This window comes from Chrysemys picta, chromosome 3 (genome assembly GCF_011386835.1).
Source record: "Chrysemys picta bellii isolate R12L10 chromosome 3, ASM1138683v2, whole genome shotgun sequence".
NCBI classification, from domain to species: Eukaryota; Metazoa; Chordata; order Testudines; family Emydidae; genus Chrysemys; species Chrysemys picta.
In genome coordinates this window covers 58,818,923-58,837,613 of record NC_088793.1, presented here as the reverse complement: position 1 = coordinate 58,837,613, position 18,691 = coordinate 58,818,923, and the positions used below count along the sequence as shown (strand labels likewise).

The following is an 18,691-nucleotide window of genomic DNA, read 5'->3' as shown; positions in this document are numbered from 1 at the left end:
TCTTTAAGTATCTGAGTAGCCCCACTGAGTTCAATTAGTTCAATGGGGCTACTCATGGGCTAGATGTCTCAGCCCTTAGAGGACTATGCAGCAGAGTAAGACTACCTTCCTCTTACTCCCAACTGGCCCTGCTCAGATTGTGACTATTGGTGCAGTGTGTGTGTGTGTGTGTGTGGTGGTGGGAGTGGGGGGGGAGAAGTGCCCCCCAGAATCAGTGCCTGATTCTCCTCACTACAAACAAGATGGAAGAGAAGGACTGGGAATAGGAAGAGCCCTGGTTCCACCTGTTTATGTGCTGGGCACACAGACAGGAATAAGCTACTGCCTGGGGCAAATAAGTGGGAGCTGTGCACCTGACCTATACTTTAATGCCTGTACCCAATGTCCAGAGTGCACACAGGGGTGTACGGTGGGCACTTACTCCATGTGCAAATTTAGCCACTTAGTGTACTCTATATAAAGAGGTTAAATATGTTAGTATGAAAAAACAAACAGCTATAATGTATATTTAGCTATAAAGAGAATGAAAAAGCATAATAAATAAAATATTTATAACAGAGCATGTTGTCAGGGAAGGAAATTGTTCACTGTTCATAAATTAGAATCAATAACTCATTTACTTGGAACTAAAATTTGACTTAATAAGGATACCTCTGTGTTGCTCCAGGTTTAGCACTTAGGTGGTTTATACTGTCTTGTTTTGGAATGCAAGACTCCAGCGTCCTTGTTCTTCACAAATTTTGGAAACATGGAAGTGAATTGGACAGAATGGACAGAAACAGAGAGATGGTCACATGCAGTGAAGATGGAGACATGCAGTCAAAATATATAAACCAATAGCATTCAGGTACTAAGTACTGACCGAACTGCATTTCTGATGTCCCCTTTATTCACATGTTTAAGGGGGATATTTTAAAAATCTGTCGCACCATGGTAAATACGAAAGTAAAACATCAGTGACTGAAAAATGTAAAATCTATATTGAACTACAGCACTGTAGCTCACCAATTCCCATTTTCCTAATTGAGAATAAATCTAAATTTTGTTAGTTAGAATAATAGATAAATGCTTCTTCCTCAATCCAAATGAAAATTCAAATAGTATTTGAAAAATAATATTTTGGTATTAAGTACTGGCAAGTTATCTTGATTAAAATCAAGTAAATTCTATTTGCATTTAAGGAAACTTTCCTAAATATCCATACTAAAATTACCAGATGTTTTGCTGGTTTGATAAATAACTGCTCAATAATCACATGAAGGCAGCAAACTGACCCAGCAAGAATATTTTAAAAAATCATTCTTCTAATGATGGTCAAAATATGTCTCTTGTAATTTCCATACTATTTTCATTTTATGCTTAAACTCTTTTAACATCTTTACAAATTATCCAGAGCTCACAATTTGACTTAAATATAACGGTTCTGTCGTTTTCACATGCAGGCTGTACAAAAGAGAATTTTTTTCCAGACTCGATGTGTAGGTCTAGGTTTTTTCCAGGTACCAAACTCAGCTATACAGATTTAATAAGATATCTACTAATGCTTTATAGTATAACCTCAGCCTTTCAGCTATAATGTTAAATTAAGATGTTCATCTTTGACCCCTGAATGTGATTGCCAAACTGACTGAAAAATTATGTGGTTATTACTACTTGTCACTATATAATGAAAAGTGCAAGATTCGCTATAAGGCCATATATCTAACTTTAGAAGACACAGTTGAGTAATTTTCATAGTTTTAAATGTTTATTTTTTATTCTTCATTATTTTCAGACCCCTCTAAGAAACTGGAAAAAAATGTCCTATACTCAGTTTGGATCTGATTCTACAAACTCAGACATGAGTAAGTGTGCTCATGCTAGTAGCCACACTGATTACCATGTGTGAACATAACACAGCATCAGCTGGTGTGTGAATGGGTTGGCTCACCGCGCGCACCTCCTTGAGGTGGGGTGTGGCATGGCAGCTCTCTCTCCACTGCTGTGGTGGTCTGCCTCTTTCTGTGACTTGGCCCTCCAGCCAGGTTCCTTCAAAGTCTCTCCCCTTTCAGGATAGTCCATAAACAAAAACCAAGGGGAACTAATGCAAATCAACAGAGTTAGTAACAGAGAGAGCGGGAAGTGCCTCCCTCTCAGGATGTATTAGAATCAGGCCTTCTCTTCTCTCAGAGAGAGACCTTCGGACAATTATTGTCAGGGAAGTTCCTGCCTTCCCCTGGGCCTTCCCTCAGGAGCTGAGGATTGAAGGACTGTTCTCTTCCCTTGTGTCAAATTGTTGATTTTTTTTTCTTCACCTAACATAGGGACATCTGGCTGCGTGGTGGAGTCTCTCCTCCTAAATTTAGCCTCCCCCATAGTAGCATTTCCAGCAGGCTGCACCCACCTAAGAAACTTTGATGGCATGGATGAAACTCCTGTCATTTACCATCTGTCAAGAGCACAGAACAATTCATGCTCACCTAAGGCCTCTGGCCCATACTAAAATAGGGAAGAGAACGCAATACGTTGCATGTTCTCTTGACTGCCCCTTCTATTCCTGGGAAAAATTCCTTCACTAGGTATAAGGACCTGAAAGGTAGAGAAGCCTGTAAATTAACTGGACGTGATCTACCTACTCCATCCTGTTTCCACAGCAAGTTGACTGAAGGAAGCTGGGATGGTCAAGATCTCTCACATTCTTAAACTTACTTTCAGTGTAAAACAGTGAGCTAAGTGCTTTGAAGAAGGGCCTCCACAACAAAAGGAACAATAAGTCCCAGAGATACAAGCTGGGCAGTTATGTAGTGAAGAATTCTTGTTTCTGCTGAACCTTCCCAACAATTCAATGTGAGGTCGGCATAGTGTAATGATTGGCACCTCAAACAGGATTGCCCAGCATTCCATATATACATACTGTGAATGACCCCTTAATTCTTGCCTAGGTGAAGATAAGCTTCCAACTCTTCTTTTCTTGCCTTCCAGGAAGTGGATGATATCACAAAGGCCACATCCCAGGCTAGAAAGTAAAGGTTGACACTGGTCCCTCCTACTTCTATGGAACTTAACTGTATGTTTTCACAAGTGGACGTTAGTTTGGAAGTAAGAGTTTTACAACTTGATTTATTTAAAGTAAAATGTTTTACTTAACTTCTGGGGAAAAACATATCTATATGTTACTGTTTAAAAAAATGGGGGAGGATTTTTTTGCTCATATTTTGCTGAAGAAAATTATAATTTTATAACAAATGCAGATATAGTTAACATGTTTCTGATGTATGCAGTGTAGTCGTAGCCATGTTGGTTCCAGGATATTAGAGACAAGGTGGGTGAGGTAATATCTTTTATTGAACCAATTTCTTTTGGTGAGAGAGACAAGCTTTCGAGACACAGGGAGCTCTTCTTCAGACCAGACCTGAAGAAGAACTCTGTATGATTGAAAAGCTTGTTTCTTTCACTCATAGAAATTGGTCCAATACAAGATATGACCCATCTTGTCTCTCTGTTTCTGATGTTGTTTGTCTGTATTCCCTATCAGATTTCTGAAAGCATCTTAGCTTGTTTTATACAGATGCAACTAATTCCAAATCAGCAATTAATTGAGGTGCCCATTCTAGTATACAGGCAGATTATTCAAATTTTGGAAGTGAGGATTCTGTGTGTCCCAAACCTGAAGTCATCTTAAAGTGTAGCTATAAGTATAACCTATATGAGAAATTCAGGTCCTTATAAGGTCATTATTTTCTTTCAAAAGAAAATGTATTCATTTTAAGGAAACTTTCAAAGGATATTTTTAAAAAATGGGTTTCTGGCCTTTGTTTTTTTGTGGATTTATTTATTTATTTAGCTTTGCTTTGCTTCTTTATAATTTTTAAAGGAGTGTGAAAGCTTTTAAAACTATTTTCTGTATTTCTACCTTAACTATGTCAAGTTTGGTTTTTCCTGCTTTTGGTGAAAGACTTCTAGAAGGTCTCAGGGAGGCTTACTGAGAGCTTTCACACTTTAACTGAAAGGGACAAGACTGTTGAATTTTAACAAAGGCTTGTTTTAGCCAAAATGTTACTTAGCCATTGAAGTTAAATATATAGTGTTAATAAAAGCAAGCAGTCTGAATAAATGTCCCTTCTATTGTCAATTGCTCAACTTTCACTCACTTGGCTCCTCTCATCACTTGTGATATCACCAGTTCTAGTTCTAGTTCTAGTTATAGTTTAACTATAACCATAAAATCTTGAAGCCTAGACAGGACCTGAATTTCTAATGTGAAAAACAAACAAGGGGGAAAAAAACGTTGAGGTCGTCTTTATAACATATCATAAAAAAGCAAAAAAGGAAAACAAACTCATGATTTTTTAACATTTTTGAGTCAATATTTAAAATGAAAAGTAATCTATTTATTCATTTCTCTAAATATACTGTGAAGTAATTTTTCTGCTATGACATTTCAATCATTTCCAGAACAACAAAAATCTTTCTAAAATGCTTGCTGAAATCTTTTATCTGAATGAGTATAAAAAACGCAATGTTGCTAATATCAGAGTTAAATGATCAAAAATAAGAAATTACACACTCATAAGTCATATTTATATTTATACAGAAATAGCTCTTACTGGTCCAGTCCTCTGTATATCTCGAGCACAGAATGCAAATTGGTCCAATTCTGGGATGTACCCAAATGGAGTCTGACATGACAGCTGTCAAATTCAATTTATCTGTGAAGTCAGGGTATGAAAAGCTAGTAAAGTAACTCAGTGTGTCATGCACAGCCTCCCCTCAATCATCAGTTCTTATTTTGACAAGCCTTCACAGAAGCATACCAAAGAAAGGCAAAGGCTAGTACTGAATGGTACTAGCTAATATACAGAATTGCTTGTGAAACAGATTTTTAAGGGCAATAATTAGTACAAAATGTAAGAGAATTCCAATTGTATAAATGTAATTTGGCTTTGGTTTTCTCTTTTACATTATACACAAAATGAGCTGAATAGAAAAGAAAAAGAACTAAAAGGAATACTGGCTTATTTAAAATGTTAGCTCTAACTATTTCACTGTTGATCATTCTAGCAGAAATATACAGTTGCCCTGGGATTGTGGCTCAACTACATAAGCAGAGTATCACCATACTCAGTCCCACTCCTTTGCACCAAAAGTCTCCTGCTTAATGGGCAAGGAAGTGCGGTGTATTTAAAAACTGAATAACTCTTGGGAACACATCAGGAAAGGGTTTCAGTTACAAGAAACTAGTCAAGTACCCCAAGGTTCATCTACCCCTAAGTACTGAATAAACATATTTTATCCCAAATAAGGAAGTTAAACCACTTTAAATTCTTAGGGCCAAATTCAGAGGTGATGAGTAGGCTGTGTAAATTGGACTCCTCACCTACTTGTTGGACATCCACACTCTACTGGATGTGTAAAAGAGCCTAAGCTGCTGTAACTTCTGTCTGTCATGGAGACAGAAGAGAGTGTAAATGAGCAGCATCTGAGTAGCAAAAGGGTATGGCATTAATGCGCGCCTTTTTCTGCACCTCAGCCAGGAAATCACACCAGCTAGACATACAGGAAAAGAAACAAAAATGTTTCTTCTTACTGTTTCTTACAATGTCTATAGAAAGACACTCATCTCAAACTGAGAATTAAACTACAATTTTTTTATGATTTAAAAGCTTTTAACAATTTTCCTCTTATGCAGACAGTTTAATGTAATATACTGATTATAACAAAGATGGAAAAACAGATGACAGGAGTACACTCTATGGTTACAATCCTGAAGTCCTCAGGCATTGTCCCAATGACAACAAGAATAAAGATGATTAAGTAAGGATTGTAGTATTAGGGTGAAATGCTGGCTCCACTGAAGTCAGTGGCAAAACTACCAGTGATGTTAATGGGGTCAGGATTTCTCCCAGGAGCCCTACACAGGATGGGCCTGATCCACCAAAGTCAATGAGAGATTTTTCATGGACTTCAAAGGGCTATTATAATGAGAGGAAAGTGTTGCTCAAAAATGCCCATCGTTTAGAAAGTGTAACCTTTTGTAACCTTTATTTTGAAATACTCCAAATTAATATTAAGTTGCTAAAGATAAGGGTGTAATAAACCCCAACTTAGTTTTCAGGGAGTTTTCAGGCTATAGAAAATTCTGTAATTACAGAAAATTTGTTTAGTAGAGGACCATTGGGCAACACTTTAAATAATACAAGCAGACTTTATTCAAAAGGAAAATGATTAGGTAAGCAAACAGGCATGCAATTACTACTTACACAATACTACAATTATACATATGTTCAAAGATGAAATAGTGTATATCAGTGGGTAATTAGTCCACTGACAACAGCGTGAAGTACAGCTTTATAATCCTGAAATCTAACAGTTAATTGACGTTCCCCTGCAATGTTGCAAGGCTATGTCTTTTTCAATCTATTATAATATTAATTAACATTAAACTACCCGTTACCATAATTATATTTCCACCATTTCCTTATTGGCTCCTTACCTCACACATTATTTAAATTCACTTCTACATGAATATCCTTCCTATACTATCAATATAGATAGCATGTTAATACAACATTCCAAAATTCTCAAAACACTTATTAAAAACCTTGCTCAAACCAGTTATAACCAAAACATCGCAGCAACATAACCCTAGATCATGTCCTTGCTAAATTCAAATTTCCTGTCTTGCTGTCTCCAACTTATCTCCAACTTTCTCACACTAGCAACTCCAATTTTCCATACTCCTCTATACTTAGGCTAACTTAAGCCCTAACTTCTACTTAATTCTTTACCTAAACCTTCCAGTAGGTTACATAAATATGGACTATGTTTACTAATTGTTCTATCTTTGCTGATAATGTCCTTTTGGAAGTATCAAAATACAAAAACAGAGATCACATTGGACCCAGTACTACAGTCAATGAAATGTTTAGGTATGCAGTGACTGCAAGATGGAGTCAGTTTTGGAATAAAAAAAACTTCATGTGATAATTTAAAAACATACTATTGCACACAGAAATGGAAACCAGGTATAACTAAAAGCCAATTAGTGTTCCCACTAAAGTTGGTGGCAATATTTCCAAGGCAAGGCAAAACAGACTATGGCATAAATGTAGGTGCTCTTAAGCAGAAAGTGAATACCAGCACTACAGAAACTGTAATGTTACATGTATACCGTAATCATGAGAGTTAAACCTCATAAGAGCTGCACAAACATTTTTTAAAAATTAAGGATGAGAGGATTTACTATAACATATCAGGGTTTAAAGGGTAGAAAATAAATCTTGCTCTTGCGTTACATTCAAAGTGCTGAATTAATATCTGCTTTGATTTAAAAAGTGGATCTAGTAGAAGAAATGACAACATATGAGAAGAATGTTACTATTACAAATACAATAAGACATCAAAACTGATTTGGATAAGAAAACCAGAGCAAGAAACAAAACAATGGAAGGTGTTTACATTCATCACAACTGGCAAATCAGCATATAAAGTGGATCCAAAGCACTGGCATTTATTGGTCAAAACCTACCTTGTAGGGAAAACCTGTCCCCTGAAGATAACCTTAATTTATAAATTTCATAACCGTGCCAATTATTATATATACCAATTAATATATACCACAGAACCTCTCTCTCTCTGTATCTGTTTTTTTTCCCCTCATAAGCATTTTGCAGAGAAAGAAACACTACTGAGGCTTTTTTTTTTTAAAAAGGATAAAATAGGCTCCCTGACAGATATTAATATATTATAAAGCACCACAGGGAAAAAAAACTACATTTACAGGAATAGGGGGAAAAAAGAATAAAGAGTCCATTAATATGGAAGTTTCTACATCAGATTAGCCATCTTGATTTCAGAAACTATCCCTTGGAATGTTCACACAATCAGAAGACTTGACTGGGGCACATTCCTAGGTGCTTTATAATAATTCGACAAAATGCAGAGATGTACTTTGAGCTGACACTTTACTTTGGTTTTGTCATAGTTAAAGTTTATTAAAGATCTTTTTAAAACTTTGTTATACTTCTCTCAGAGTGCAAGATGCAGTAAGCCACTTTTCAGTTAGGAGGAGTTGGCTAGTACCTGTCATCCTCCGGAGATGCATGCTGGATATGAATCCTGGGACTAGTAGGTCGTCTCCTCTCTAGGGAGGGGGACCATCTACCCCTGTTTGCCCATTCAATAAAACAGGAAAAAAATATTTAGTGAGTGAAAAAATTTAAATAGGTATGGGAATTGAGACTGGAAAAGTACCCCAAAAAGTAATGAAATTGATTGTTTTTAATATAATAATTCTTGTTTCTAATTTTTTTTTTAAATTTGGATACACTATTCTTATGGTTGTTTGTTATGGTATATTGTCTATATAGCAGTACACTATACAAACAATTATGAGTGTACAAGCATGCACAATTTAGAATGATTTAAATAATTTGCATGGCATATACAGTATTTCAAACATCCTCAAATGCTAGAAAATCTAAAAACCTGTTATTTATATAAGAAGTTGGAATTATAAACTAGAAGAACTTTTCAGGTGTTGATTGGCTGTTATTTTCCTCTTTCATTTTTCCAAGGGTTTATTCCCCCATTAACTTCGCACTGAACAAAATTTTTCCATTAAAAAAAGTGGTTTTAAATTACAAAGAGACCCTTAAGGGGATTAAAGCATCATGTTACACTGCTAACTGCAGAATGTGGGGCATAAAGTGATCTGTTTTCCTAGAGCTCATCCTATGTCACTATCTGCTCTACTCATCAGCTTGTAGGGACCCCTATTCAATCTGCAATGGAAGGGCTCTGTGCAGTCCAAAATTTTCTTTGGGGCTGCCAACACACAGAAGCTCTGAAAGTTTTTTGGGTTATGCAGCAATGGAGGATATTACATATTCCAAAAGTGGTAATGCTTCCTTGGTGACAAGCACGTGTTTTTACTCTTTACATTACATGCCCATCAAAGACTATTTTCTAGGAGCAGAGTCTGTGACACCATCCATCCCAGGTTCTTTTGTTGCTGAGCACTGTTACAGAGACAGACAACACATTTTTAAAAGGCAGGATCAGTCACTATTGACTTCTGAGTTTAATTTCTTTATATAGCTGAGACAGGTAGAAGAGATGAGATGATATTCATTAAATTGAAGTTAACTTGTCCGAAAAGGTAAGACACTTGGGAGCAAGAAGCTCTCACAAATCTTGCTAAGTAAAATTAATATTTTAAGAAGTTTAATGTATTAATTATTATTGTTGAGTCTAAGGTTAAATAAATGATATCCTTATTTAATAGTCAAGCTAATAATGTTATATTTATAGTAAATATTGTAAATTTGCATGTTAGTAAAGAAATTAATTAGTATATATTTGTGTGCCTTGACTAGTGAAAATTTATAAAATTTCTTTTATATTTAAAAAATGTGCAGTCCAAGTTTTATTAGTTCATGCCAGTCTCTTTCTATTGATTTTATAAATTAAAGAAAAAAATCTTTAATCAGTGTTGGTAGGTGGGATGGGGAACATTTGTATTTTTAGTAGTTTTTTTTCTTTCAAAAGCTCATTTGATTTAGAACAATAGAATAGCTCAGTCACAATGGAAAGATAATATAGTATAAACCTAACACTACTTAGTTTTGAAAATAGAGGCAAGAAATCATTTAAAAAATATATATATATATTTACGTTAGCAGAGTAATATTTTACATGAACTATTCACTTTCTGAGGCAACCTTCCAGTCCATATATTAAGAAACAGTGTTTCACTTACGGAACATGCAAATAACAAAAGTTTCAGGGAGATTTAGCATCACTTCACATTTAGGTAGCTCTTTTAAAAGATTCCAAAGGGAATAGGTTGTTAGTAGTTATCTACTTTTTCTCTCCAAAGCAAGGGTTAAAGAAAATGTTAATGCATCAGTGCACTCAGTCAAAGCCCTTAATATGCTGATATCCTCTACAAATATTAAATTGCATTTTTATAGAACATTACTAATTTTGGTCATCATGCATTATGAACTTTGAGAGCATGCTCTCTTTCCGTAAATTTCAATGCCGCTTAACTTTATATACCGGGGTGGCCAAACTGGCTCATGAACCACATGTGGCTCTTTTACAGTTAGAGAGTGGCTCACAGAGCTCCCCAGACCCCCCACATTCTCCACCTACCAGACTGGTTGGGGGAGAGCTTGGGATCTCTGCCTTGCAGCGGGATGGTGCAGCAGGGGCTTCTGCCCAGTGGGGAGGGGAGCCTTGGGACTTTAGCCCCATGCCCCATCAGGTGCCTCTCATGGGGCTGAAGCCCCGAGCCCTGACCCCTGGCAGGTGCGCCTCAGCTCTCGAACTTCTGAGGATTGTCATTTGTGGCTCGGAGGGCCAGTATGTTTGGCCACCCCTGTTATATACTGTACAAAGCATGTGCAACATTACAATTCAGACAAACATGCAACAATGTACTCTTCTACACTGGTTGAAAGAGTGGAAAAAAACAATATAGTGCATACCTAATATTAACAACAGTTATACTGTTATGTAATTAATTCAAATACAAATAGTCACATTCAAACAACAACTCTAAACAAACATGCAGTATAAACACACTTACTTTCCTAATGCTAGAGGGTGTTTTATTTTATTAATGGTTTCATAAAAACATGAAAATATGGTGATCCTGGAGCAGAATAGAGCCGATTAGGTCAAGAACAAATGATAGCTCCAATTTTATAAATACCTATTCATGGGAATTTCATCAAATATCTATACCCTAGGATTTCATAAGGTTATGGAGACCAGATAAAGGCACCAGAGATTACCATCTCAAAAATCCCAATCAAGTCATGATTTCAGAGCAGCCAATATTATTACTTTTTCTATATGAACATAGAAAAGCCTGGTTGTAAGATATACATACAGAGTGTTCTACTTAATTCTATCACTTTGATTTGTTCCCAAGTTTATTTGCTCAGACCTGCATTAAATAATCACTTAAGACCAAAACCTACAAACATTACTAATGGAACTATGACTGGTATTAAGTCTTTGCAGGACTGGGCTCCTATAGTGTAAATAAAAACTGTCACCAGGTATTACTGCATAACTATCATTGGCCATAACATTACCAATTAATAATCAATAAAATATTACTAACTGACCTACATGAAGATTAGTGTCTTCTCAGTGTAGTACAATGTGTTGGGTGGTGAGGCTCTGAGTCAGGAAAGCACACTCGAGCATGTGCTCTAAGGATGTGCTTAGGTGCTTTCCTAAATTGGGGTCACAGATACCACAGTGTCTGGCAACAGAGAAATCTATAGATAGAAATAAGATGGTCCACTAAAAACCAAACCAAAACCAGAATTCGGAGTGACAGAGTGAAAAAAACAGGGCCAGTAAGCCGATCAACAATGACAAAAGTATACTAAAACAAAGGGCTTGTCTATACAGTGAGATAATGTGGACTATGGGCGTGGGATTTTTAATGCACCCTAATGTGCTTTACATTAATTGGTCCATTAACTTTATATACCGGACTTTATATAAAGTCCAGTAGACTTTGCTGGTATGCACTAAAGGTTCCCTAGTGTGCTCAAACATAGTACTGTTTCAAACAGCACAATGTTAAAGTGCACTAGGGAATCTTTAGTGCACACCAGCAGGGTCTATACAGACCAATAAATGCACAGCATAGAATCACAGAAGTGTAGAACTGGAAGTGACCTCAATAGGTCATCTAATCCAGTCCCCTGCACTCAAGGCAGGACTAAGTAATAGTTAGACCATTCCTGACATGTCGGGCACTTTGGATATCACTCCCCTATTACACCACTGTATAGATGAGGCCTAAGGGGTGGTGACACTGGAGCATTTTAATCTATGTTTCAGGGTGTTATTGTCTGCTATATAAATTCCTACGTGTCTTGCAGGTCTCATAGAAACTTCAATCACTTCAATCACTTCAATCAAAATGAATACTAATAGTCAAAATATTGTATTAACAAATAAGTGCTGAAGTCTTCAGGCGTATTCTACAGCACGCTGTGCCACAGAGAGCTGTGGACAGCATTTTGGCTCTACAGCCAGGCTATTCACATGTTGCAAAAATTTTACCTATGTCTACACTACAAAAGGTTTGCCACTATAGTTATACTAGCAAACCTTCTTAGTGTAGACACAGCTTATACAGGCCAAAAAGTGCTTTTGCCGGAAATGTTTGTATCGGTTTCCTGAGCAAAAGCTCTTTTATGTAGTTATGGTATAACTGCATCTATGGGAGGACTTTTACCGGTACCGAAGTGTTTAAAAAAATCATCACACGTCTAAGTGACAGCACTATACCGGCAGACGTTTCTAGTATAGGCGAGGCCTAATTCACAGAATCCATATTTTTCAGCTAGGCAGGTTCTGCCTTCAGTTACCTACAGTGGAGGAGCAAATGCTGAAGAAACCCTCAGCATTATTATTACTATAATTATTTATTTATAGCTATTTATCTATCATATATTATGTAGTCAAAGTACATTCACTAGCCCAGAGTTTTTAAAGAGGGAGCTAACTTAGCCTTGGGCCATGGCTAGGTAATCTGCTCTATTCAAATCTGCAGTTAGGCTCAATGGCTTGGTTTCATCCACTGATACTCAAACTCATTCCTTTCCCTTCCCTACTCCTACAATTCATTGGCACTGTGTTTTAAACAGTCTTCCTTATTGTTTCCCAGTAGGACCCGTCCCAAATAATTTCAAATTGTGTAGTTCTTGTCTGTCAACTATGAAAAAGTTTGCTCTTATACAATTCAAATTGTTTAAATGAAGTTGCAGTGAATGGCAATGTATATTTCAACATTTTCTGCCACCACTAACACAGCACAGCAATTTATTTAAGCAGCCTTAGGAACAGGGAAGCTTTCTGGGCATGTCCTGTAAAGTCCTGATTGCCATCTGTACTGACCCATTCCCATATAAAGTAAAGAGGAAGGCATGCAGTGACGCCTTTAATGGGAAGACTGGGCAGAAAGCCAGTGCCAGCATTCCACCTGACAGTGTTCAAATGGAGTTATGTTAAGATTAAATTATACAGATGCAGCATCCTGATGCTCATAGAGCAACCAAGTTACAATATATGAAGAGCTTAACTTCACTGTATGAAACGTTGCAAATTTATGTTGAAAAAAAGTTTTCAAAAACAAGAATAATAAAAAACTCTCCTACAGTCCAGTACAATCTCCTGATTGTACAGTAAGGCTAGGCCACTGAACGTTTTAGTCTATATTCTATTGTTAAGGAACTAAAAATGTCTGATGTAGCATTTCAGGTGACAAGTACAATACTGCACAGAGTTTAAAGTTCAATACTATTTCCAATAAAACATTAATGTGCAAACAAAGTGCTTTATTGTCAGTACACTAAACACAGCCCATATCACCTTGTTCAAAATGCAAGTGCGGGCACTTTTAACTTCATATTTCACACTTCATTTACTTTATATTTTCTGGGACAAAAGGGAGCCCAAACACAATTTATAATTCCTGTGAAGGAATCTGGAATACCACCGCAGGAGTTCCTTATTTACACTTCTCCATAAAAGGAGAATGTACTTCAGAAACAGTGACATGATAGTCACAAACCAACCATGGTTCAATACATGGAGTAACTAGTATCTGCTGATTAAAATCTTACAAATAAATTATAGAAAAAGTCCACCAAAGCAAATAAGAAAAAAATTCAACATATGGCTCTGGATTAAGTATAATATAGCTAATGGATTGCTAACCTCTTGGATGCAGAGTGGACAGCTACCTTAAATAATGAGGTCTGAAATCCCTGGAAAATTCTTCCCCCTCAAAAAAAAAAAACCCGAAAGAATTGCTTTTGTGTTATTTTAAATTCAACTTTTGCATCTTGCTCTCAAAATTGGACAGATTAAAAGAGCTGTATCTCAGAAACAACTACCCACAACCATCCTATGGGACTTCTAATAAAGCTAGAAACAGAACGACCCCAGAGTGATGTGATATATACTCTAGCTAGGGACCACAGGGAATTCAACTAAACCTAATGTTCAGTGGTATTACAGATTGCTGATAGACCTCAAAGGATCAGCATGGACACTGTTCACTAAGAGGACATCATCAACCAGTGTTGTAATTTCTACTCCATACCTAGGCAGAAGGTGGGCAAGAATCATAGACGATTAGGGTTGGAAGAGACCTCAGGAGGTCATCTATTCGAACCTCCTGCTCAAAGCAGGACCAACCCCAACTATATCATCCCAGCCAGGGCTTTGTCAAGCTTGGCCTTAAAAAATTCTAAGGCTGGAGATTCCACCACCTCCCTAAGTAATCCATTCCAGTGCTTCACCACCCACCTAGTGAAATAGTTTGTCTTAATATCCAACCTAGACCTCCTCCACTGCAACTTGAGACCATTGCTTCTTGTTCTGTCATCTGCCACCCCTAGCTCCATCCTCTTTGGAACCCCCCTTCAGGTTGTTGAAGGCTGCTATCAAATCCCCCCTCACTCTTCTCTTCTGCAGACTAAATAAACCCAGTTCCCTCAGCCTCTCCTTGTAAGTCATGTGCCCCAGCCCCCTAAATCATTTCCGTTGCCTTCTGCTGGACTCTCTCCAATTTGTCCACATCCTTTCTGTAGTGGGGGGCCCAAAACTGGATGTAATACTCCAGATGTGTCCTCACCAGTGCCAAATAGAGGGGAATAATCACTTCCCTCAATCTGTTGGCAATGCTCCTTCTAATGCAGCCCAATATGCTGTTAGACTTCTTGGCAACAAGGGCACACTGTTGACTCATATCCAGTTTCTCGTCCACTGTAACCCCCAGGTCATTTTCTGCAGAACTGCTGCCTAGCCAGTCAGTCCCCAGCCTGTAGCAGTGCATGGGATTCTTCTGTCCTAAGTGCAGGACTCTGCACTTGTCCTTGTTGAACCACATAAGATTTCTTTTGTCCCACTCCTCCAATTTGTCTAGGTCACTCTGGACCCTATCCCTACCCTCCAGCATACCTACCTCTTCCCCCAGCTTAGTGTCATCCGCAAACTTGCTGAGGGTGCAATCCATCCCATCATCCAGATCATTAATGAAGATGTTGAAAAAAACTGGCCCTAGGACCAACCTCTGGGGCACTCTGCTTAATACCGGCTGCCAACTAGATATTGAGCCATTGATCACTACCCGTTGAGCCCGACAATCTAGCCAGCTTTCTATCCATCTTATAGTCCATTCATCCAATCCATACTTTTTTAACTTGCTGGCAAGAATACTGTGGGAGACCGTATCAAAAGCTTTCCTAAAGTCAAGATATATCATGTCCACCGCTTTCCCCATATTCACAGAGCCAGTTATCTCATCATAGAAGGCAATCAGGTTGGTCAGGCATGACTTGCCCTGGGTGAATTCACGTTGACTTTTCCTGATTACCTTCCTGCTTCCTCCAAATGCTTCAAAATGGACCTGCTTGAAGACCGGCTCCATGATTTTTCCAGGGACTGAGGTGAGGCTCACCGGTCTGTAGTTCCCTGAACTCTCCTTCTTCCCTTTTTTAAAGATGGGCACTATATTTGCCTTTTTACAATCATCTGGGACTTCCCCCGTTTGCCATGAGTTTTCAAAGATAATGGCCAATGGCTCTGCAATCACATCAGCCAACTCCCTCAGCACCCTCAGATGCATTAGTTACAGACCCATGGACTTGTACATGTCCAGCTTTTCTAAATACTCCTTAACCTGTTCTTTCACCACTGAAGACAGAGGCAAAAAAAGCATTGAGTACTTCAGCTTTTTCCACATCATCTGTCACTAGGCTGCTTCTCCCATTCAGTAAGGGTCCCACATGTTCCATGACCCTCTTCTTGTTGCTAATATACCTGTAAAAACCCTTCTTGTTACTCTTCACATCCCTTGCTAGCTGCAATTCCAATTGTGATTTGACCTTCCTGATTACACCCCTGCATGCTCGAGCAATATTTTTATATTCCTCCGTAGTCATCTGTCCAAGTTTCCACTCCTTGTAAGCTTCCTTTTTGTGTTTAAGCTCATCGAAGATTTGTCTGTTAAGCCAAGCTGGTCACCTGCCATATTTGTTATTCTTTCTGTACATCGGGATGGTTTATTCCTGTGCCCACAATAAAGCTTCTTTAAAATACAGCCATCTCTCCTGGACTCCTTTCCCCCTCATATTAGCCTCCTAGGGGACCCTGCCCATCATGGAAACATGAGGCTTCTACATAGCCCCAAAGTCGGGTTTAATTTTCAGCTAAGATTTTTCCCCCATAACTAGATGTTTTAATGGTTACCAGCTATTGTTCCCTGAATTTTCAAAATGATGTACAGTGTTTTAGTGGCATGATTTTCCTTGAAATTAATACAGTAAACCACAAGTCCTACTTTGAAAATGTAACTATTTTTTGGAATATTTTTGTTGCTAAAAACACACAAAAAATTTACATTAATATCCTAGGCCTTAGTTATGGATTGCTTGTTACTCCTCTCATCACTTAACAACAACAAAAATGGTCAGTGCTGTGATAATTTCAATAACCAATTTTTCTGGACTGATTGGTGAGCAAATTCACATTATTATCCTACATATTACTTGAATATTTACACCATGGGCTAAATCCTACTTCTACTGAATCCAATGGGAGTTTTACTTTTCACGTCAGTGGGGGGGGTCAGGATTTCACTTTATAAAAACAAGAATTCTTAGACAAAAATACTGCAAACATTCAAAAATTCCTTGTTAAGACATACTCACATCTAATTACAAAATCTGTCCATAGTATTTGGTTTTCCTGTGACTTTGAACTACACTAGCTTTAAAGGTGAAAGTTCAGAAAGCATCCATTAAATGTTTCTGTTCAACATAACAAGTGCAACTAGATTTCATTTAAATTGCTGAAAATGTTGCTAAATGTATGTAAACTAAATACGGTGTTATATAGTGCAAAAATAATTAAATTGTTTTTCTTTACAATTTAAACAAACAGCAATAGATATGGCAGATTAGATTAACAAAATAATGTAGTTGGTTGGTTGGTTTGTGGAAATTAATGTATATACTGTTATACACATTACAATTTTGATTTGAAAAATAAGAGTTTGATCTCACGATTTGCATCCTAATTCATATAATTTGTAAATTTTATGTCACCATCTCATTTGCAATCTGCAGAATGGGTAAGAAATAAAAGTAATACATTTTAGCAGATGATAATGAAGATTAACAATCAAGTGGTGCTCCTTCACCTCACTTAACACTGCAGTGTTATTATCAGCATACTGAGGACTTTTGTAAACAATAACATCAGCTTGAACTAAAAATAGGGAAAGAAGAAGCCAGAAGCAATTATAAACTGCAACACACAATTTGCATGGCATATATGAGTATAGGGGCAAAAATGTCTACAAATACCAAAGCGGGTATGAATGTACAGACATGTAGAAGACTCATATGGAGAAACAAACAAAATTGACAAAGTTCACCAGCACAATGACAAGAAATTCATAAGTCTTTACTTTATACCTTTCTCGTTCTGGTGAATGCAAACTAGTATCTGGTCTCAAGCAGTTGGTACTAGCACTCCTAGCCCTGTCAAGGGAGGGCTGTAGTTCACTAGTGCCAGTGCATTGCATCCAATGGTAGAAGAGAAAGAAAAAGAAAACAAAGAAAGGAACACAATGTTAGATATTAAATAATAAAATAATGTTCTCTTTACATAAAAATGTGGTATCACAATGATTTAATTAATAAAGATGTAAAAGAGCTGACTAGATGACAATGCAGATATTTGTTTAAAAAATAAAACCAAATGAAAGATTATGTTTGAACTTGTTTGCATAAAAAATCTCAAGTATCTAAGACCATAAAATGAGACTAAACAATATATACTTATGAGAAAGTGGAACGGGAAATACTAAAACAATACATCTAAATATTTATTACTAGTAACAACTGCTATACAGAAGGACAGGATACAGTACATTTCAAGTGAAAGTACTTTAGAGTGAAGCTAATTTACTTTAGAAAACCATATTACATTCTAAACAGGAAAGGGCACTTCTACTCAGTTCTTACCTAACCAATAGTTCATCTGTAAATCTCGGTATTTGTGCATTAAGGCAATCACGAAGAAGCGAAATATCCTGTCTAATCACTGATTTGGTTTTAGCACATGCAGGCAGAGTTGAGCTTTATAAATTAAAATTATTTAAAATAAAAATAAAATTTAATTTCACATGTAATCAAAACCATACATATAAAGAAAGAAATGAGACATAAGGAAAAGAAAACTGTAATACTACTTAACTCCAATACTGACATTTCAGTAGAGTTTAATGATACAAGAATTCTAGACAATACAGAGGTTGCAAGTGTTTATGACACTTATGTAAGAATTAATTTTAGATACTTGAATCTAGTTATGTTTATAAGTGTATGTTTTTATCTGTTAAAGTTTTCTAGAAAGTACCACTATATTATTATAATGTGTATGTTTGTTTAAATAATTTAAGTGAATACTTACTTACCTGTAAATATTCCAGTGAGAACCATTCTCTAGTAAAGGCATCTTGGGTGGTAATGTTTTATAGTGCCTAACAGAATTTCTTGAATGTGGCAGAACAGAAGAAAACAAAAACAAAAACAAAGCATGCCAGAAATGGAAATATAGGTAAAGCTAGAACAATGTTAACTAGAATGAAGACTATGTAATG

The 18,691-nt window shown here is 36.9% G+C and overlaps 1 protein-coding gene across 43 annotated transcripts in view; it reads right to left on the bottom strand.

Moving 5' to 3' along the window:
* The window catches only part of RIMS1 (regulating synaptic membrane exocytosis 1), a 515,627-nt gene that overhangs the window by 144,346 nt on the left and 352,590 nt on the right, over positions 1-18,691 (bottom strand). For 17 of the 43 annotated variants that reach the window (XM_065587966.1, XM_065587974.1, XM_065587975.1 and 14 more), the window contains one exon: positions 17,502-17,591. The exons of 7 other annotated variants lie outside the window; for them this stretch is intronic. In XM_065587966.1, the coding sequence (XP_065444038.1) occupies positions 17,502-17,591 (90 nt within the window). Of the gene's footprint in view, positions 1-651; positions 730-1,930; positions 3,147-8,061; positions 8,146-17,501; positions 17,592-18,053; positions 18,168-18,505; positions 18,584-18,691 lie in introns of those variants that run through there. 19 more of the 43 variants (XM_065587960.1, XM_065587965.1, XM_065587968.1 and 16 more) reach the window with 8 other exon arrangements.